This window comes from Nelumbo nucifera, chromosome 4 (genome assembly GCF_055504915.1).
Source record: "Nelumbo nucifera cultivar China Antique chromosome 4, China Antique-T2T, whole genome shotgun sequence".
NCBI lineage: Eukaryota > Viridiplantae > Streptophyta > Magnoliopsida > Proteales > Nelumbonaceae > Nelumbo > Nelumbo nucifera.
Genome location: NC_142652.1, coordinates 6,609,682 through 6,632,147, shown reverse-complemented (window position 1 = coordinate 6,632,147; position 22,466 = coordinate 6,609,682). Strand labels below are relative to the sequence as shown.

At 37.5% G+C, this 22,466-nt stretch overlaps 3 protein-coding genes across 4 annotated transcripts; 1 reads left to right on the top strand and 2 right to left on the bottom strand.

Moving 5' to 3' along the window:
• The first annotated feature begins 988 nt into the window (after window positions 1-988).
• LOC104591633 (F-box protein SKIP14) lies at window positions 989-6,859 on the top strand. Of its 2 annotated transcripts, XM_010250556.3 has the most exons (3): window positions 1,238-1,587; window positions 2,035-2,975; window positions 6,047-6,859. In XM_010250556.3, the coding sequence occupies exons 2-3, from the start codon at window positions 2,037-2,039 to the stop codon at window positions 6,605-6,607; spliced, it is 1,500 nt and encodes a 499-aa protein (XP_010248858.1). In that variant the 5' UTR covers window positions 1,238-1,587; window positions 2,035-2,036; the 3' UTR covers window positions 6,608-6,859. The 2 variants fall into 2 exon arrangements, with proteins under 2 accessions (XP_010248857.1, XP_010248858.1); XM_010250555.3 differs by having other exon boundaries at window positions 989-2,975.
• Window positions 6,860-13,534: 6,675 nt separating this feature from the next.
• On the bottom strand, window positions 13,535-14,238 carry LOC104591984 (uncharacterized). Its single transcript, XM_010251136.3, has one exon. The coding sequence runs from the start codon at window positions 14,158-14,160 to the stop codon at window positions 13,960-13,962; it is 201 nt and encodes a 66-aa protein (XP_010249438.1). The 5' UTR covers window positions 14,161-14,238; the 3' UTR covers window positions 13,535-13,959.
• Window positions 14,239-15,663: 1,425 nt separating this feature from the next.
• LOC104591634 (2-methoxy-6-polyprenyl-1,4-benzoquinol methylase, mitochondrial-like) lies at window positions 15,664-21,707 on the bottom strand. The gene is made up of 8 exons (XM_010250558.3): window positions 21,470-21,707; window positions 19,875-20,001; window positions 19,701-19,762; window positions 18,896-19,054; window positions 18,658-18,802; window positions 17,325-17,396; window positions 16,760-16,868; window positions 15,664-16,010 (listed from the first exon to the last, which is right to left on the bottom strand). Exons 1-8 carry the CDS (start codon window positions 21,561-21,563, stop codon window positions 15,909-15,911), a joined length of 870 nt encoding a protein of 289 aa, XP_010248860.1. The 5' UTR covers window positions 21,564-21,707; the 3' UTR covers window positions 15,664-15,908.
• Window positions 21,708-22,466: the final 759 nt, after the last annotated feature.

Sequence of the window (22,466 nt, the reverse complement as noted above, 5' to 3'; positions counted from 1 at the left end):
GGCAGATGTAAACTTTTGGGACTTATTGGGATAGTGTTGGGAGCATTTTGTTGATGGTAGATTCCTTCCCATTTGAAATATTTTTTGGGCATGACATGTTATCACTTATCATGAGTGTGGCGCAAAAGAGTAATTGTGTTTAATATTCTTTTAACCAAAAAGACAAATAAGGGACTGAATGGATTGAGGTGTTATGCAAAAACAGCTCAGGCTATTGGCCTCCATCGGCCAAAGTTTTTCCGAGGCATTTTGTTGGTAGTAGATCTCCAATTCTTTTTTTAAATTGCTCAAGGGGGTCAGTTTAAGATTTATTTACCTCTTGAAATTGGTCAAAATCGTATCGTATCAAAATTTTAAACTTTAAACACATTAGACTTATTGATAAAATGAGAAAAGATTCAAAAAAAAGAGGCAAAGTGGTCTTAAATAATGTATTTTGATCTGTTTGGTAGGGAAAACGAATTCCTACTGAATCTTTGCTTAGTAACGTTGGTACATCGAACTACCAAATCTAGCGACCCTTACTAGTTTGATAAAGCCTAGTTCTGGGCCTCTGGCCTCTCTCTAGCTCGCACTGTCCATCCTATTGTTTGGTGCTCTTTCCTCTTCTCTCTACCAAAAAAAGAAAAGGAATCACAGTTAAGAGGCTAAGAGCTGAAAATCAATGTCATCTGCTGTCTCTAATTATTTAATTGGATTTATACCAGACAAGATGTTTAAAATGGTGAGGGCCATTGGTTTGTGGATCTCAGGCTCAGCTGACTCAAAAGTCACGATCCATGGCCCAAGCCCATGGGCTTTGTAGTCATAGGAACTCATTGCTTTTGCTTGGAAATGATAAGATGTATCGTTCATATAAACATTATGTATACAAAACAGCATCAGATCACATCCATCATATCGATCCACGTGGTGACGCAAGGAATTAGGGCATAGTACACACAAAGAAAAAGAAAAAGAAATACCGAACAAGTAGTAGATCTGTAGATAGAGATAGATAGATCGGCCAGGAAAGAAAGGAGGGTGGGGGGTTCTGGACTTCTCGCGCCAGCGCCACATTCCACATCTTACTGCGAAGAACCAGTATTTCTCTCCTCTCAACTCCACACGTGTCCTTCGCTCCCCTCTTCTCTCTTTCTCTCTCTCTCTACTAATTTTAGCGTTTGATTTCCTCCTCTCTCTCTTTTATTTCCTTTCTCTCTATCAATTTCGTTTCTCGCTCTCCCTCTCTCTCTCCGGGGCTCAATTTCCCTCTCCCTCTCGGATTCGGTTTCCTCTAAAAACTTATTTACTCCTATTTTTTTTTTTTTTTTTCAATTGTGTTCTCTGCAATCCATTTGTATTGGGTGCTCCTACTCCTTGTCTTGGTTCCGAACCGAAAATCTTGAGATTTTATTTGTTGGAAATCTGATTAAGTTTTCTTTCGGCAGTTCTAAGCTAAGTAGATCTCTTTTATCTTGTCCCCACTTCTCCACTCATCGATTCTGTTCGTTTGTACGGTAGGTTTTTGGTGCTCTTCATCTTCCTTTCAAGAATCGGAGACAGCTATTGGTTGGTTTTTATTTGGTTCTCGCCGAAATTGAAGAGGTTGGTTTTTCCTCCCTGTTCGAACAACATATTCGTTTCTTCGCCTGTATTAGTTATCATAACCCTAGTTTTGATCTGGTTACAGAAGGAAAAAAAAAAAGAAGGGAAAAAATCAGAAAAAAGAAGATACACGTGAGCTCCATTTATTTTGTTGATTTATACTTGAATTTTGGCTTTTCGTTTTCTTCCATTTTTTCATTGATTGTAGCTGTTGTTAAGTTCTAAAACAAGAAACTCGGTGAAATTTTTGGTGCTGTGTTTTTGTTGTCATCCGAAATCGAGGGTTTTCTTGTCGGATCTTCTAGGGTTTAGGTTCCGTATTTCTGCTTCCTAGGGTTTGGTTACCTTCTATCCACTTTCTCCTCTTTACCTCTTAAAAAAAAATTATATATATACCAACCTCTACGTCTTGGAAGGAACTACCGAGTTTAACTTTTGTGTATGTAGGGATGACCTTGAATTTTTCTCACCGCCCCATCTTTCCTGCTACTGGTCCTTCCGAAAACAATTTGTTTTCCTCAATTAGAATTGCCAACGGGTACGTTGTGGAGGGAATCCCAGAGAAAAGAGGGGATGGCTTCGGTAAGCCCCGGCATTTCAACTGGGAATTTGAGAATTCCTACGATTACGTAAGGGATAGAGGTGAAAGGGGTGGCTCACGTGAGCCAATTTCCAATGACATTCTGGACCTTCTGCCACCCGATCCCTTTGGGATGGATATAAGTGCTACTTTTACTGCCATCACTGGTTGGATCGAGGATTTTGAAGCGGATTCTGACAACCTTGAAGGAGGCGAAGCTGGGGGAAAGAAAGAAGACTATCAGTTGGTTGCCGGATTGAATTTTATCTGGAACCGGACAATGAAGTTTCAAGCGGAGCCAGAGAACACAAGGACTGATGACAGATCAAATCCATTTGGTAAGTTTGATGTAATGTTGGATGATAAAGAATTAGGAGATGGTTCGTGCGATGGTGGATTCACATCGGTGTGTAACATGGAGGAGTTCCTTAGTTTTGGCGATGATGATCTTTGTGTTGCTAGTCATCAAGCCAAAGACTCGGTGGAGAGCAGTAAAACTTGTTATGATGGAGCTGATGGAGCTCCTCATGAGGCTTTGCTCTATGTGCTGGGTTATTTGGGTGTGCAGGATCTCCTTTCTGTTGGAAGGGTTTGCAGATTACTTCGTTATGCAGTTGAAGATGATTCCCTTCTCTGGAGAAATATTCACATTGATCAGCCACTTAGTGAACGTATGACTGATGATGCTCTTTTACAGCTAACTAATAGGGCTCAAGGCAATTTGCAATGTTTGAGCTTGATTGAGTGTCCAAGGATCACAGATGATGGTCTAAGACGTGTGCTTGAAGGCAATCCAAGGCTAACAAAGGTTAGTACTTTTGACATATTTTTAGCTTGTGTGCAAAATCGATTTTCATTCTGATATTAAGTTCATGAAATATGAGTTTCCTTTTATTTGTAGGATATTCATTGGCAATTTGTCATCATTGATCCTCTCCTATTGCTTTAGATTTATACTCCCAGGAACCTTTTAAGTACTGACCATTTTGGTCACATTTGCAAATTTGTAATATCTGTTGGTAGTGTTTTGTGTCCATGATACTAGATTTTATCATATAACGTTTACGGTCCAATCTGTATGCTCGTCTCGAGTGTTCTTTCAGATTTTTGAAGGCCAATTGTTCATGAGAATGGCTAGTTATACCACTGCTTGGAAATCACAATTTTGAAATAATATGTTTGACATATTGGCAAGAATGTACTTATCTTTTCCATATCTTTGCACTTCATGCTTTTGTGTTCTTTGTCTAGAATGAGAATTAGCCTTTAGTCTGATTAGTAATCAGCCAATAGAATTGCATGGTGCAAATTTACACAACAGGAAGAAATTCACTACTTGCCAAAAAAATATTTAGGATATAAATTAAAAATGTGTATGTTCCACCTTAGATTTTCTACACTATCATCATTCCATGGCTTTCCCTTTACAATAGAAAGTATATAGGGCTTACTTTTCAGTCTTAAGCTGTTAAGGTCATTTTTAAGCCATGCAGTGAAAATGGTCCTTAAACACTCCACACAGGGATATACTGTCAAAGCACCCTATATCTATATCTATATCTATATCCGTATCTATCTATATATTAAAATTTTGTTTGTAAGTTCTATTCACACTATCAGCATTCCACAGCTTTTCTCTTTAGAATCAAAAGTATAAGGGGATTCCTGTTCATTCTTGAGCTGCTAAGGTATGATCATTTTTAAGCTATGTCTGTGGTTATTGGCTCTGCAACACCCCATTCTTTGGATAATAGAATCACATTTGGGCATCTATTTTTGTGAGACTAGCTGGTTGATTTGATTCTACTCTGTTCAGTGCCATATAATTTTAGCCTTTTCCCAACTAAATAGGGTCAGTTACATGAATCCTGTTATGCCATTCTACTCTGTTCAGTGCCATATAATTTTAGTCTTGTCCCTAGCTATAGCTCTAGACCTTTCACTGGTGCTGTAGATAGTCATCTCTGCACGCCATCAAACCATCTTCTTAGTCTATTTTCCTTCATTTTATCATCAATTGGGACTACTACTACATTCCTTCAAATAATTCCATTCTTGATTCTGTCCTTTCTGTTTTTTTAGAAAAGATAAGTATAGATATTTCACTACTATCAACATCCCTGTACAGCAAGAGGATGTACAAAGGGAAACAAAAAACCTTCCCCAAAAAGTCTTACAGAGCCACTATCCCTTGATTGTTTACAAAAGGAGTTTCAAGAGCAAAAAAGACATTTCTTTCTTTAAAATATTCAGCCATGATAGTGTATCATAGTAATTTTCCAACAACTTTTGGAACACTGTATCAGCTGAACACTGTCGATTGCAGCTGATTCTTCCATTTCATTCTTGCCATATGACCCAGAAAATGGCTGCCCAATAACGCTCCAAACAACTTTCCCTTTTCGAATCAAACCTTCCTGGTACCATCAATCTATTAATTCCTTCACTGTTTCTAGACAGCACAACCACCTCTTGCCCCGAACGTGGCCAAAACTCTGTTTCTGATCGATACAGAAAAGTACAATGAAGAAGTAGGTGATCTACTGACTCAATGGAACCTTCACAAAACATAGCAGGAACTTCTTGCCCCTCCGGTCCTTTCTGGTTTTCCCACTCATCCATCCCAATATACACATTTTTGCTGCACTCACTTTTTGATTGGCTAACAATACTAAGCTCCATAATCTGTACCAAGAATAAATAAATGATAACACTAAGCTCCATAGAACATTGCTGGCCTTGTAACCATTATATAAAATTTTCCCTTTAGATTAAGCAACTTCTATCACACAGAACTCCTGATGCAACCCTATTTTGCCCATCCTACTCCAAGTTTATGGACAGCATCCTCCTTAATTTCTCCTTGTTATGGATTATTGAACCAAGGTACCAAAAAGAGGTCACATTGAGATATCTATTGGTCTCCAATCCTAAGTATACCCTGATTATGACTCCTATTACCATTAAGGCCCCATTTGGTTCGTGGGAATAGAGGTCTGAGTCGGAATTGGAATGGGCTATTCCCCCATTTGAGGGAATGGCCATTCCCTGCCTCTCCCTTGGGAATGAAATCCCATTCCTGCTGATTTCAATTCCCATGCCCATTCCTGTCTGAACCAAACAGACTATGGGAATGGACCATTCCAATTCCGATTCTGGAAGATTTCGATTCTGATTCCGACTGCGAACCAAATGGACCCTAAATTTCTATTGCATAAATTGTTTTACTCCTATCTGTAAATTTCAAGGCATTTGTCCATAAATTGCATTTAATCCTTCTCTGATTTCATCAATTCATAGCACATCACTTGTAATTCATGGGACAACAAAATATATATGCTCTTAGCAATGAAGCGGAAAAGAGAGAGAGAGAGAGAGAGAGAGAGAGTATGCTCTTAGCATGTCTTCCTTATGTTGTATGTTGCACTGTGTAGTCTAGGTGGTTATTATTTTCCTCCCCCAAATATCTAGATGCTGCTGGGTTGAAACAAATGGATATATTCCTATCAACATTTACTTGGTGATCATTCCTTAACTTTTTTTGCAAGCCCTACTTCAGAAGAACAAAAAATGTTGATCAATACCATTGAACATTTATTTAGTGACCATTCATGTGGTGCCGACTGTTTTAGAAGTTCTGCAACAATGCCCCTTTACTATCACCTTTGAGAAGAACTGAAATGTTCTTTTTCTGGCTCCTTTATTTTGCCTTTACCTTATTAATTATTTATGGGGGGATTTCGAAATGTGTGAATGTATTTATGCTCTGAATTTCACTTGATGCCCCCTCCGCCTAACACAGTGTATACTTAAGATTGTTCTATTTGGTTTTGGCATTGTGTTTCTGTTTGACAGCCTAACATTGCCTTTCTCATGCAGCTGAGTGTGCCAGGTTGTACAAGACTTAGTGTGGAGGGCATTGTAAATAACTTGAAAATTTTGAAGTCTTCAGGTGCACCAGGGATAAGGTACCTAAGAATTGGTGGCCTTTATGGTGCAACACATAAGCACTTTGAAGAGCTAAAGCTCTTGTTGGGGGCAGAAAACCATCTACAATCTAAAACTCACAAGCCACGATTCTATCACAATGGATACTTGTCTCTTTCTTCTGATGATGACCGTGCCATTGATATTGAGAAGTGTCCAAGATGTCAGAACTTGAGACTAGTCTATGATTGTCCAGCAGAGGGCTGCCAAAACAAACAGCCTACTTCTCAGTTATGCAGGGCGTGCACACTCTGCATTGCCCGGTGTGTCCAATGTGGGCGGTGCATAAATGATAGTGAGTACGAGGAGACCTTCTGTCTAGACTTGCTATGTTCGAACTGTTGGAAACAACTGCTGAAGTGCCAAGAGAGGCAGGAGGAGAAGGATGCTTTCTCGTCAAAGCACACCATCTTCCACCATGAGACACAGTACAAATTTCGCTTTTGTGGCTAGAGTGGCATTATATATTCATTTTGGCTTTAGATGATGGATGAGAAGATCTCTGATTTGTAGTCCGGATATTAAACCAAGTAGATGGAAGCCAGTCATGTGAGTTGATTCTTGTGTTTCTGATAAAGGAGTTTTGAAGTCAGCAGGTCCGTGTTGGTTTCTCATCTGGGTCGATACTGGTTTGGTCGGGATACCTTGGGTTCTATAGCACCCAAGTTTACTGTACTTTTTACGAAAGAAAAAAAAAAAAAAGAACAGAAGACTATAAAAAGAGAAAATAGAATATTAAGATTTCGGGAAAAAAAAAAAGATATTTGAAGAGGAAGAACGGGAGAATGGGAAAAAGAGCATATCGGGCACAGAAGTGGCTCAGCATGAGTTTTTCCTTCGACTGATTTGAGTTTTGTCATAGAAACATGTTCTAATAAGAGCCAGTGGAACGGGGTGATTTATGTGGTTTTGTTTACAGAGAGGGGAGGTGACTTGTGCATTGCTGTCGAAATGGGAAGTCAGCTATGCCATTGACGAGGAAACGGAGAAAGTGCAGCACAAGTATTCTACCGTCTTTTGTTTTATGTAAAGTTTTTGCCAGTATTCTACTATGATACTGGTGTGCTTCCATTAATTTCTGCAGACTGCAGGCATTGTGTTGTTGATGATGCTGAAAATACCTTTTATTTCAAGGGGAAGTATTTCACTCTTACTCGGGGGATGTGGCATCGTTTGTCACTTTTGCAGCAGCAGTTGGCATGGTGCAGGATGGCAGGATGCTATTGAGCAGCACCTACATTTCTGGAGACTGGAACAAAATATTATTCTGGGAGGATTTCTTATGTTGTTGTAATATTGTGGGTCTTCTTCTCTTCAGTCTTTTTAATATATGTGTATAAGTTGATGTTGTGTTTGTCTGGGGACTTGGGTTGGTAAACTAGTGATGTCTAGTTTTTGTTCAAGTTAATCCCGGCAAAATGGTGGTATGACATCTAGCCAATCTAGTGATGTCATCTGCGACTGACTGAGATCGCTTGGATGCCATTCCCTATGAATAGGGGCGTAGGACTAGAAGTCTTGTTATGTGTTATTCTGGTACTTGGCATGGAGGTAATAATGATGCATTGATGATTGGCAGTGCAAATAGTGAAATAGCGTTTTCTGTTCCCGTTGCCACTGGAAAATATGATCGATGACCTCATTGTATGTGTGTGTTTTGTTGGAAGCCTATGGACCTTATTGTGTTGGAATACGAAGATTTATTCAAATTCGATCATCAATAAGATGATCATTGTCCATTCAATTCAGTATGTATGACTGACCGCATCTTCGTGCTTTTTTTTTTTTTTTTCAATTTCACACTGTTGTGAACTCCCTTTATTATAGTGTGATTGATGACTCGTGTTCTTCTTGGGGCTTAAGTTCCCGTGGGCGTTGACGTTGTATACTTTTGGTTTTGCCATTATTTATAATAATGCCCCCCGATTAAAAACTAAATAAAGAGCACTGCCGTGGCTTCTGTGCCGCAGTCAAAACAAATAACCTAGAAATATTTCTTCTCTAGTTTATTGTTTATATTTATTTTTATATGTTGGTTTCCTTATTTCATTTACTTTAACGCGCACGTTCCTTATTTATTTGGTAAATATGCCCACGTTCTGAATTTTGGATATTATGATCAATGTAGCAAGTGTCAAAGCATGAGCAAGAATGAGGTGACATTGCATTTGATTGCAATTTGTTGAATTTTTGTGTCATGATGCTGTTTTTCATCTTTGATCTCATTGAATTGAACCATCCGGAGTTCCCAACAAATCTATGGGCGTGCTATCCATATATCACAACACGTCTTAATATTATCTTACCTACATTGCAATACCGATATTTTCAACTTCGGCAGGGAGTATTGGTGACATCTTGGGACTTGGGGCATTTGACAACAAGTGAATTTACATATTACAATGGTTGGACACCATGGAATAATCACTGCATAAATGATATCATGTCACTAATACGGATCAGACTGGCCACTGGCTGCAAGGTGCCAAGTGCCAATCAGCTGGTTGCCAAGTGCCAATCTGTTAGTTGTAGCAAAGACTTGGGATCAAATCCCGCCTGCATCTGGGCTGGGGGGATGTTATGTATTAGGGGATGGGGCTATCCGCAGTTGTGATAAATGTTACAAATACATCCTACGTCACCTACCTAGAATCTCACCTCAGGCTCACAGGTAATGTCTCTACCTGGTGGATTGTGGCAGAGTCTTGGGATCGAATCCCACCTTCACTAGGGATAGGGAAGAGCTTCTCCTTATTGCCTAGTTCATTTGCCTACCAAAAGAATATTATAACATATTGACTGAACTGATACAGTTTGATATGCATTAGATTTTTTGGCTTACCAATAAAATGTGGCACGGGCAGAATGGTTTTATTTCGATGCTAGCATCAGCCAATAAATTGATAGTCAACTGTTATAATAATAAATCGTCAAAATGGAAACTGAACTGTCACAAACTGTCATGAACCCATATTCAACCATTACAAAGCGGTTTATACTTGCACATCTCGAATTTGAATCGGTTCAAAAAATCATTACATATCGGTCGATACATATCGTATCAGGAGCACCCCGATACACCCCTACAAAGGGTGTATCGGGGTTTTGACCGTTCAGGGGGTAGAGGAATCTTAAATCGGTCTCCCTGAACTGGATTTGAAAAAAATAGTACCGATACTACCTGATACGCCCCTACCGGTAGAGGTGGCAATGAGCCAAGTATATATATATATGAAAGGATGGTAAGATCCATCATATGGATGCCAAAAGGTTGCGGAATGGGTGGGTGAATTTCAAAAATTTCTGACCACCCTTCCAACTAGGAATCATATTCCCTGAATTTTCCAGGATTTATCTTGAATCAAAACCGAACCAATTCTGAACCAGAAAGAGAAGGGAAGGGATATACCTGATCCGGAGAAGTAGTATCTTCCAACGTTGGTGTTCACGCCCAAAGAAAATCCCAATAACTACTCCCACTGAAGATGACACAGCGATGATGGAGTAGAACCAGTAGTGTTTGTCCCACGAACCAGATTCTTCTGAAGAACTCGATGGAAGCAGAGAGCACCACACAAAATCAAGAACTTTTCTTGATCTTCCTTCACAGAGAACTCGAACTGGCAGTAGATGGCGACGGCTGCTGGAGGAGAAAACTAGAGAAGAAGATGGCAAACTGCTTTTTCTTCTCTAGGGTTTCTGAGATCCTATCTCAAAGTTGCAGAGTGTTCTACGAAATCCCTAGGGTTCGAATTCTAGTAATTCGAAATTAGGGTTTCTCCTCTTTTCCTTAGTGATTAAGAAACCTCTTAATCCCATTAGGAGTTATCATAATCCAAATCTGTATTTGGATAAGGAGTCTTCTTAATCCTATCTGTAGATTAGATCATCCCACTCCTAATCTTATCAAGAGGTTACCATATTCAAATCCTAATTTGAATTTGGTCTCCATGAGTGGATAGGGTTAAGACCCAATCCTTTTGGCTTGACCTAATCTCAGATCCGCCCCTTTAAGTGATTGATCAAATCAGCCCAGTTCGAAATGGGCTTTAGGCCCAATAAGTATTAAGTGCTCAATAGGCTTCCAAACTGCTGCCTAGTTGGGCTTCTCTGTATGGCGTGGGACCCAAGCATTGATATACACATCAGCCACATGGGTTCGGCCCAGCCTCTGTTACAAGGCCTAGCCAAATTCACTAGAAAAGCCTAGTGAACCCCTTGAGCCCATCACATGGACTCTATGGGCCCAACACTTACACTAAGTGGTCCCTGGGCCAAGCCATCTTATAAAAACACAAGGACTGTGGGCAGATGCAAGATTAGCCCATCAGGTATAACCCTAAATGGTCTTACACTTAACCTCTCAGCCCATAATGATCAAACACTGCCCGACAAGAGAGGACCTCTCCCTCGGCTGCAAGGAACAGTGTTGCACGCTCTGCTCACATGGATCCCGGGAATTAAAACCATCTGCAAACATTTTGAAACCGTATATATCTATATATCTTATATATAAATTTTGCAAAACAAAATTCCAACGATTGAAATCAACTGCCGGCAGTTTGGTTTCCATCAGAGAGAGTGCATCCCCGATCATTACCTTTGTCCGACAAAGGGGTTGATCTCTCACTATGATCACCCACTCAGATGAGTTCATGAACCATCCCAACATACCCAGGTTTTGATCCCCTCTGAGGATCTCACTGATTGGCATATCAAAGACAGCCCAATCCGCCACCTAGTGCAGTATCATAATCGAGTCTAAGGGTCAGGTGTAACTTTCCAGTTTTGCCCATCAATCTCCAAGATCCAGGGCAATACTGGAAATCTGGTCTGATTCAAAGATTCAAATAATCCTACACTACATGTGTCTTGGGTCTCACCCTGGCGGCTGAGACAGGCCACCCCAACATTTGGCAGCACACCAGTGTCAACCTTGGCAGGATAAATCTCCCCAGACTTATCCAACGGCTGTGAACAATCTAAACTAACACGAGTCTCAATAAGTGTCCAGTTTAAGGGTCTTACATTCAAACATACCACACAACATGAATCAAACATGCACTTTATTCATTTACACTAAATGTCAAAAGTACATCAAAATTGATTGGAGCTAAGGGCACACAAAGTTGTCTAACAATATATATATATATATATATATATATATTAATTATTATAATTCTTAATTTTTAAATATCAAATAAAAAATATTTTTATATGTAATTTTTTTATTTTTATAAAATATTTTTTCTCAAAATCGAGCTTGAACCGAGCCGAGCTCGAGCTTGGTAGTATTCAGCTTGGCTCGGCTCGAATCCACCCCTACCTACCAACATATCGAGCGTATCGATATTTAGAACCTTGATTTGAATTACCTATTAATTAACACCTTAAACTATCTATATGTAGTTGTCAAGACTCGAAGACAAGTATTATCACTAAGTTATACTACACATGCTTTAGGTTTTAATCTTTTAATCTATTTTATCAACTTTTCTTATTAATATATCAACTAAAGTACTTAGTTTATTGGAGAAACTATTATCTTATTAAAAAAAACTTCATAACATAATAATAGAAAAGGTATATGATGATTGGAGAAACAACAAATGATGCCTACCACCTATATATACAAACTTGTAATAACTATTGAGGATTGAACTTATGAACTACGTTATATAAAACTTTGGGAGAAAATAATTGAACTGATTACAACTTGAAACAAGTGTATCAGATAGCTAATATGTTTTTATGTTTGGGAGATCAATCATGGAAACTATATTTCTTTTGAGATAATTGATAAAAGAAAATTCAAAAAGAAGAATAAATATCTTTGTATGATGTTCATTGATCTAAAAAAGGCATATAATAAAGTTCCTAGAAATATGGTATGGTGGGTCTTGGAAAGGAAATGGGCTCAAAATAGATATATAAACCTAATTAAGGATATGTATGAGAGTACAACAACCAATGTTAAAACACTAATGGGAGAGACTTCAGATTTTACAATTACTATGGGTTTTCACCAAAGTTCAACACTTAGCCATTATCTATTTGCATTGATCATGGATGAATTGACTAAATATATTTAAGATGAAGTTTCATGGTGAATGTTGTTTATAGATGACATTGTTTTAATTAATGAACCTAACGAAAGATTAAATGCAAAATTAAGCTCATGGGCAAATGTCTTAGAAACAAAAGGTTTTAAAATAAATAGGACTAAAATAAAGTATATGACATATAAATTTAGTAATAATAGGAGTATAGATCAAGATACACTTAGGATTGGAGGCAAAGAGATAATTTAATGTGACCATTTCTATACCTTAATTCAACAATTCATAATGAGGGAGAGGTTGAGGAGGATGTCACCCAAAAAATTAAAGTAGGATGGGCAAGATGGAGGGGTGCATCTAGATTTTTACATGGTAGATGAACCACTTAGATTAAAACAAAATTTATACAAAATAGTTGTAAGGCTATCTATATTGTATGGAGCAGAGTGTTCAACAATCAAGAAATAATATATCCAAAAAATGAATGTGGTAAAAATGTGAATGCTAAGATGGATGAGTGAAAAAACCTAGAAATGATAGGATTAGGAATGTAGTTATTTGTAGAAACCTAGGAGTAGTTCCAATAGGTGATAAAATGAGAGAAAGTGGACTAAAATAATTTGGGCTCGTGCATAGAAGACAACCAATGTGCCAATTAGAAGAAATGATTTGTTACACATTGAAGGGGCTAGAAGAGCTCAGGGTAGAAAAAAAAATGACATAAATACAAGTAGTAAGAAATGCTTTAAGCACTTAAGATTTAATAATGGATATGGCTTTAAATAGATCGGATAGGTGAAATAGGATTTGTGTAGCTGGCCCCATATAGTTGGGATAAGGCATGGATGATGATGATGAACTAGGAAATTAAAAAAAAATAATAATTAATTGATCATAAGAATCCATTACTTTTCCTGATTTAAGTCATACTTTAATTCTACAATCATTTCCCAATGTTTTTTTTTGTGTATATATACCTTATTTATTGTTATTGATTTGAGATTTGGTTATAATGTTGTTTTTTTTTGGTAACCTAGTTATAATGTTCTTAACACCAACTAATGGTGGCCCAGCTGGTAGGATTCTGAATCAATTCAGTCAAAAAAGAACAGAAGGCCGTTAAGATCCATAGCGTTTTTACCCTTTGTAACTTTACCTTGTTCAAATTCAAACTTTCAAAGATGAATCTGAGCTTAATATAATTACAGTTTACAGAAGGATAAGATCGAATTTTCTGGTTTAGAAAAAACGAAAGAACGAGAGTGAGATTTTTTTTTTTTCATTAACAAACTCTCCTGACCACATCGATGGAACATATCAGTAAGCCACGAAATGAAAGCCAGTTGAGTCTGAGTTTCCCATAAGCAAAATAGTTTACAGAGACTAATAACATATGAGATTACTGAAAACAGGAAGTTGATGAGATCTTCCTACTTCACAACTCTGTTATAAACACAAAAAACCTGTCTAAAATTGGGTTTGTTTCTGATGAATCAAAAACCCACGACATTGTGACCTATCAATCCAGAGAAAAGCCGGTCGAGTTCAAATGGTTAGAGGTGAGATAAGAGACCGAGAGCCCTTACTCTGGACAATTATTAATCAAGTAAATATAATGAAATTGAAGGAGCTATACATAAAACTCCTATAATTATTATATATAGATTAGATGTGACCAGGAGATAGAACAAATAAAACGCGAAAGAGCTCCTCCCACGAGCTATACCAAAATCTAATGAGGCTAAGTTACTTCTGAGGCTTCTTGTAAAGCTGTTTCACCCATCTGAGACTCCACTTCTTCTTTTCACATTTACTTCCGGTGGTCTCAACTTTCTCCTTCTCCTTCTTGCCGTCGTCCTCTGTGACCGGTGGAGGTGGAGGTGGAGGGTCGGGGTTGTAATCCCATTGGTCAGCCCATGAGAGCCCACCGGAGCTGTTGTGATCCATCGCTCTCTTGCTTAATCTATTTCTCTATTTCATTCCCAGTTATCTCTTCCACATACAATGCTAATGCTCGGTTAATGGGTTGGGTTGGGTTGGGTTGTATAGGCTTCAAGGATTTGTCTCAACGGTTAACTGAATTTTATCTAAAAGTAGGAGTCTTACCGTTACTCTTCTTTTAACTTCTCAGTTCTGTCTAATTAACGACTAACAAGGAGGTTAAGCTGAGCCTCTGGTTCTTGAACCGCTCTACGACTTGGTCTTAGTACTGAGGCTTCTTGTACGGCCAAAATCTAATGAGGCTAAGTTACTTCTGTGGCTTCTTGTACGGCCATAGTTGTATGAATCCTGAGGTTAAGCTGAGCCTCTGTTTCACCCATGAGTCCAGAAGACTTGATATACAACTATGGCCGCAGGATTCATCTCTACTCTCTAGATTTTCTAATCAAATCAAAAATATCTTTTTTATAAGAATAATCAAATTTAAGGTATAACAAGGCCCAACAAATATTCCCAAAAGGACTCAAGTATGTCTTTCTTTATTACACTTGGGTTTTCATGATATCAATGCCTAGGTATCATATTATGGGTTATGCTCCATTAGCCATGAACTTGGATTGGATTTTGTAGACTATAGTTTCCATATATTCTCGGAATGAAATATATATAATAGTTTGTTCATGAAATATAATTATATAAATCAAAGTCATTTTTAGTTCATTCTATCAATAATATATAATATTTTGATCATTTTTAGTTTAATTAATTTATACTATTTCAATGTACAGTTGCAATCCAAACTCCATTCAAATCCAATTGATAAGATCCAATTTGAATTCAAATACAAACGAATCAAATTTGGATCTCCCTATACCTGGGTAGATTCAATCCATTTACAAAAAGCACTAGTTGAGCGTTTAATCCACTAGTTATGACTTGCATTTTGCCTTGTTTTAAACCATCATTGCAAATTACAGCTCTCTCGCTTTAGCACTTCTACCATTGTTTCAAGTATGTTTTCAGAGTTTAGACCACTAGTTAGCCCCAAAGGGAAGAACCAGGTAATTGAAGACTTTGAAGTGTAGGAATCTGCTGTTACACCCAAAGCCCTGCTAATTCTGCAAAATTAGGGGCACACTCAACTTCAAATTAAATATTTAAATCTTCTCTGTTATCAAGTATTCCGCATACCTTAATGATTTATTCTCATCCTGGACCCATCGATTGCCAGCCCTAAATCTTATGGGAGGAACCATACCATTTGAAAGTAATAACTTTTGGTTGTGGCATAGAATGGGCTAAGGGTGCTAAAAAAAGAATTGGCTAAGGGCGAAAACTCAGGCCACATCTATGTTTGGAAAAAAAAAGGGAGACCTACAAGGCCAAACTGATCATGTGAATAAGTTACCATTATTAATTTCTTTCTGGTTAGACATTAACACCTTATTTGAAGGAATCAACTTAATGGATTCAACTAAAAATAAGAAAGAAAAAAAAAACTATAAATGCTTAAAAAATGAAGCACTGGGAGCATTATTCAAGGGATTAAATACAAGATAATGACTCGTCTAACCTAAATAATTCAAACGGGTATATACATAAATAAATTGCTATTATGTCAACAGGAGTTGAAGTATTAGAAAATGGAAAACCAATTAATACTCCTTTGTCAACTAAAACTTCTTGTGCTGGAAATCAGCAGACAGATATAAACAAGTCGGATAGAGGGCAAGCCTTTGTAGAACTTGACACCACTAAAATTTCAATCCAGAATGGATGGCAACAACACCTCCTACAAGATTTTCATATTCAACTTTCTGAAACCCAGCTTCTGCAATCATTGAAGCAAACGTTGCCTGCACTCACAGAAAATCCAAAGCCATGAAAGAGAGAGAGAGAGAGAGAGAGATTATATAAGATGAAAGAACAAATATGTGAGCCCATCATCCATCTGTGACAAGAATAACTCAGACTAGACCTCCACTTTACTGTTCTAGTAATGGGAATTGGTCAATTATCCTGGTTGAAATAAGGCAGAGATTTTCTCAGCTGTGAAATGTGTGCACAAGGCCATGGATGACAATATTAACTCTAGAGACTCACATAGTGAGCAGTCAATGCAACCAGTTCTCATATGCATAACTTTATGAGGGAGGGAAAAAAAGGCCATAACCCAAATGTTGGTCCCAGCAATCTGGGTTCTTGAGAGGGGTGGACAGGATACGGTCCTAATCTTTGGCATTTTTTGCACAAAGTGGCCTCTCTCAGACTCAAACCTGCATTCTCACGCCTGATAGCCCAAGATTTTACCATTACACCGAGTAATAAAAGGTATAATAAATTGAGAGTACAATCTCTGTTGGCTGCTGCTCATGGCCCACCTAGGTTCCCACACTTTTTTGGGTAAAGGCCCCAAATGGTGCCTGACATTCATAAAAATCTGTCCTTAATTCTAGATAACTTGGTATTCAAGGTTCCTTAAATTCTACAAAATAACAAAAATACATGTGCATAGATAGCATGCACATCATATAAAATATAATACATGTGGACATGGACATGTCTGTAAAGAAGTATGCAATGTATTGAGGAATTCAGGATTAACCTGGGAAGGAAACCGGCGGATGCTCTCAACCAAGTACTGGTAAGACGCTCGATCACCTGCAACAAGCTCTCCTATTGCTGGAATTAACGAAAATGAGTAGTAATCATACCTGCAGAAGAAATAGAACAAATGCTAAAGTGATGAGGGTAGATGAAAATATACCAAAGCAGCAGAATTACAAAGTTCCATCAAGCAAGGAGATAGAATAGGAGAAAAGTTCCAATTGTTTGTGAGCTTTTAATTTTTATAGAAAACAAGCTCAGGCCATTACAGATATTTCCCCCATTTCAGAGGATTCAAAAAACCAAATTCACCTAGGCAAGCATGTGGCCAGTGGGTGCTTGCCCATGCATCATTACTAATCCTACCACCAAAAACATTTTATAAAAGAATAAGGACACTGGAGGCATTAGTCCACCACCTTGATTTGCCAGATTAGCAGTTTTGTATATGGAACTGCACAGAAACTCAAGCACTTGGCTTAATTGATTTTTGCTTTATGCTCTATTCCTGGGGTTCTTGCATATGCTAGGATTAACCTCTCAATTAGGTCAGAGATGCTTACAACTCTTTAAAGATAGGCATGTCCACATGACTCAGCTCAAGGCAAAGGAATCTTCCTCCTCGTTTTAGTACTCTGAAATAAAGGCCAAAGACATCAACACTCACATGAGAACAAATGGAGTAAGCACAGGTTTTTTAATCATCAGTAACTGTTAAAAGAGAAAAGAAAAGTCATCCAAATAAATTTTATAAAAGATTAGATGGAATGACTTAGCTACTCAGGCACACTCAATACCTGATATATGTTATCCTTGGTTCTGGAAAGTATTAACTCCAACTTCTAAATAAGAATACCAACTAAACTATTTATTAAGAGATGCACATTGATATCCTCTAAAGGGCCTGTTCGTTTTTTGGATTTTGAGAGGGGGGAAAGTTGGTCAGTGGGATTTTGGTTTCCATTGACGAAGATACCCATGTTCTTTTTTCAGATTTATGTGGGGTCCACAAAATTTATTTTCCCTGGGTGTCACTTACCCGGGTAAGTTGTCAACACTTGGATGGGACAAAATTGCCCCTTTTAACAATGGATTTTTATGGTTAAAACAGTCATTGTCTTATTTACCTGGGAAATAAAAGAACATGGGTAAATGCACTTACCCAAGTAAGTGTTTCCTGAGAAATACTACCCAGGTAAATAACTTTCCGAAAAGCGAACGAGGCCGAAGAGATATCATATTCCATACCCATACCATAGGCACAATGTGCATGCAGGAGTATTGGGAATGATCACTAAACTAGCCTCATCTAAGGTCTCTGGTTTGAATGCCAACCCAATAGAACATAGCCATTGATTCATTTGGATGGTGAGAGAATATACTTGTCATGGTCCAATATAAGTAAAAAAGGAAAAAGAAGAAAGCTAGCCATTGTAATGGTAACAATGCTATCACTGACAAGGGATCATGATGGACTACTAGGAAACACACAAGATGGATCTCTCCTAGGATGTGGATTAAAAAAGAGGCAACAAAACCAAATGAGAAGTATTTAATCTGTCCCATATTTATGGACTGTCAGAAAATATATGGCTATCAATTCCTTCATAACCCATGGCATCTCATAGGTCAGAACTATCCATTTGTGGGTCCTTTCTCTTCTTACATGTGTTACAAGTTAACATTAGGTAGGGAAGATGTAGACTTTTCTCTTCTCAAGAAATCAGCTATCCCCTTCTCTCATGTGGTCATCTCACTTATCACCTTTTGTGTGGTGTCAGGAACCCCAGAATCTATTTTTATCAGTGTTGGTGCATACTGCAGGACTACCTATCCATTTCAGCAATTACTGCATTACTGGTCTACAGTTTAAATAGAAATGATACCAGGGCTTACCTGTATGCTTCAGCAAGAGCTTTATCTATGTGTGTGACATTCCTAATCCCAAAAGCAATTGTATAACCATCCATTGAATCATCTTTAAAATTCAAGGCTTCTGCATTTCCTTCCACCCATACAAGGGACGGGTCTTCTCCAAGCCCTGGATACATAGGGATATGAATCTCAGTCTTATTCAAGAACAGGTCATACAGGAATGAAAAATTGACATTTGAGATAATTTGTTGTATTTTACCTCTCTCTATAGCCCTCTTTTTTCCAACATTAAGCATGTTTGGATTGATGTCACATACATAAACTCGAGTTTCATTCTGTTGTTCATCTTCAAGACCATCCTGAATGGTTGTTCTAGTGGCACTGTTAATAGTGTCAATAATCCTGAATGCAACATCCCCTGCAAAATCATAAAGAAATAATTAGAAAGAAACTCTGGGGTAATTTTCAGGAGTATAAGCAAGATTCAGAGCATCAATTTTTGCCTGTAGAAAGACCAAAACTTAATTTCCTATCTTCTTTTTCTTTAATGTTCAATAGTGCTGAAATGTCTTGAACTATATTTAATTTCTATCATACTCCAATAGATTTCACATTATTTCCAAACGAAATTGAGAAGTTTGGGCCAAGGATAGATCAGATATTTGGGATGACAATGCATCAAGTTTTATCTAAGCACATTAGCAACACTGGGTTATTTTGATAAAAAATAAGATGGAGCCATATGCATTGAGAAAGCCAAGGCCAAAGCAAGTGGTTGTGTAGAGGGGTGAATTTTCTAAAAACTCCTATAGCGTTTAAAATATCCAGATTGCCATTATGTAAACATGAATAATTTATGAACACCCACATAATTGTGGGTTGAACAAAAGAGATTGTGGGATTGACAGCACCACAACCCATGAGTTACTTTAGGAAGGTAATTGAGAATTTGTTCAATGTTTTGTTTCACTACAACCCAAAGAATAGTTTTTTCCTCTGCATGTTCTTTGTAGCCTTTGCATAAATCTATTAATTGTCTGCCTAAATGGCTGCACAACGCTAACCTGTCCCACCAGCAACATCTAGATGCTTAATTCCAGGAAATGGACTGAGTTTGGAAACCAACCTGGAAAAAAAATTAAGAAAGAAATATAAAAATATGCAAACAAACTAATGGATACACCACTATAAATTAAGAACTTATGATGCATATCCAGGTGCTTCATAAAGGATCTAACCTATCTTTCCATAATCTATGTAATCCAGCACTCATTAAATCATTCATCAGATCATAGTTTTGAGCAACACTGCTGAAAACATTACCGACCAATTTACTCTTTTCTTCTTCCTTTACCTCCTTGAATCCTGCAAAAGATAACTCAGTTTAGTTACTATGTGATAAAAGTTTTAAGGAACAGACTGATTTTCAGAAAGTTAAAATAGAAACTAACTTTAACATTTATGGATAAGAAGCAACGCCCAATGCTTTCAGATAATACCCTTAATCAAAGGGGCATAAGTCTCGTATTCTCATCTATAAGCATAAAGCGCTTGTTGCATGAAACATAGATCAAACATTTTAGAAGAAGTGCATCAAGTAATAGGAAACACACATTTAATTTATCTTGTTACCAAAAAAAATTAAAATAAAAAAGAAAACACGCTTACATTTACTTGTGGGAGTGTGTTTACCATCTCAATAAAAACATTCATTTCTATCTTAAGAGGTATGTGTGGATTAATATGTTTTCTTCTATTAGGTATTGCTCAAAGATATATATTTCTGCACCATGTAAAATCAACTTTATCCAATAAGCCCAACCAAGAAAAAAAAATTCTTCGTACCCCACAAAGAATATGAAATAAGGGGGCAAAGGAAAAAAAAATAGTTAAGAAGCATTTTTATTCCAATAAAATGGGGTAAGTTGCATAAAGTCTTCAACAATTTCTCTATTCAAATTCAACTACACTAATCAAGATAACAATCAGAGATTCACTACAAGCCGTTATGTTACATGGTACATTATTACTCTCATGAAAAACTAAGAAACTTGGTTATTCTTTCCGTCAGAATTTAGAAAGGACAAAAGTTTGAGCTATGTCACAAAACCATGTTGATAAAATATGGGTTCCTGATCTTTCATATGACCAAGGTTTGCCTAACTCTAACGCACTTGTCTATTTTTATCAACCTTAGAAATTTGAAATGAATTCAGATCACGTCCATACACCATAAAGTTAACAAAGAAAGAAAACTTAAATCCTCTTTCCCCTTACTTGAGACTCTAAACCATGGTCGGTCTCTCCTCTTAGCATTTGAATTTGATCAAATTAGCAGTAGATACAAAATTCAAATGCAGAGCGTGTCTAATTTCTGTTTATTGTTCTGGCATTTTCAATCCAAAATAGAAAGTTATCGAAACTAAACACGTGACAATCACCATATATACAGAAAAGAGAAAACAAAGAAATAGGCGTCCTTTAGAAGCCCCAAATATTTGAAAAAAAAAAAAAAAAGATAAAACCTTGGAAGCAAAAGGAAAAAATGTTTCTAATACAACGACCAGGAGAACAAAGTCTTCGTAATGTTATCGGGAATAGACAACTGATTCACTTAACAGATCCTTCAAATATTGAATACACCAAATTGAAATTTTGGCCGCTCGATCCGAAAAATATATTCTTATATACATCTGTGAAGCATTTCTGAGAGGAGACAAATCTGATTACATCTACATTCTACAGAAAACGGAAAAGAAACAGAAGAATAAATTGGTTTCACAGACATTTCTTTTAAGGCGAGAGAGAACACGAGGAAAAAGAGAATACGTACCAAAGCTGGTGGCATGAGAGTGCAGAAGAGAAATTCGAGAGAGCACGAAGGAGAGCATACTCCCCGTATTCCTCGAAGTCATTCTCAACGCCATGGCTGTTTCAACTCGGACCCCTTAACAGGTTACAAGACAAGAACAAACCTCTTGCTGGGCTTGTGTGGTACTGTGGTGTCTGCTAGAGCAATGGTCCGAAACCGGATCGGAGTTGACTGACGGCCGACGGGATCTCCTGCCCAAAAAACTCTGCATACGCTACGCAACTACGCAAGCATGGCATCCATCCGTACATCGCGGACATCTCCTTATAAATCCGTACATGTACGGAGATATTCCTGATGTGAAAAAGTAAAAATATGATAATCACTTGAGCAGGCGGCATGAGCATCTTTTCTGAATTTAACTAACGGAATTCTAACGGCAAGGGCAAATTAAATGAACATCCAGCGGTATTTGTTGCAAATGAAAGTTCAGGAGCTAACCCCAAGTAAGGATGAAACTGGGGCGGGGCCAACTCGAATCCCACGAATCTAAGTTTTTTGTATGGGCTGGGCCTTAGGCTCTGTTTGCAAAGAATACAAACAAGGTTCAAAAAATCGATACGGTACGCCTGATATTGCATCGTATCTTTTGGGTTCCAAAAGACCCTATCTTTTTTTAATTCCCCAAAAATTAAAATTTGAAAAAAAACTAAAAAATAATTTAATTCTGTGTGTATTTAAGTATCAATACGCCTTTGCCAATATGTATAAGTGTATCAATACTTTGAACCATAAATACAAATACAAATATATATAGTATAAATATATACAAAATAATACAAAATGCAGTCTACATATTTGTATTTATACTCCTTTTAAATTGAGCTTTAGGCTCAGTTTAGAAGGAGTACAAATACAAATATGTAGAGTGCAAAACCTTGTATTTTATATTATTTTGTATATATTTGCACCATACATATTTGTATTTGTATTCCTTCTAAATTGAGCCTTATACTTA

Coding starts and splice junctions, on each gene's coding strand:
- LOC104591984 (XM_010251136.3), bottom strand. CDS start 14,160: ATGGATCACAACAGCTCCGGTGGGCTCTCATGGGCTGACCAATGGGAT.
- LOC104591633 (XM_010250555.3), top strand. CDS start 2,037: ATGACCTTGAATTTTTCTCACCGCCCCATCTTTCCTGCTACTGGTCCT. Junction 2,976..6,046: donor GCAATCCAAGGCTAACAAAG/GTTAGTACTTTT, acceptor TTTCTCATGCAG/CTGAGTGTGCCAGGTTGTAC.
- LOC104591634 (XM_010250558.3), bottom strand. CDS start 21,563: ATGGCGTTGAGAATGACTTCGAGGAATACGGGGAGTATGCTCTCCTTC. Junction 16,869..17,324: donor ATGCCTATCTTTAAAGAGTT/GTAAGCATCTCT, acceptor TTTCTTCTGCAG/GTATGATTACTACTCATTTT. Junction 16,011..16,759: donor TCCGCCGGTTTCCTTCCCAG/GTTAATCCTGAA, acceptor CTGTGAGTGCAG/GCAACGTTTGCTTCAATGAT.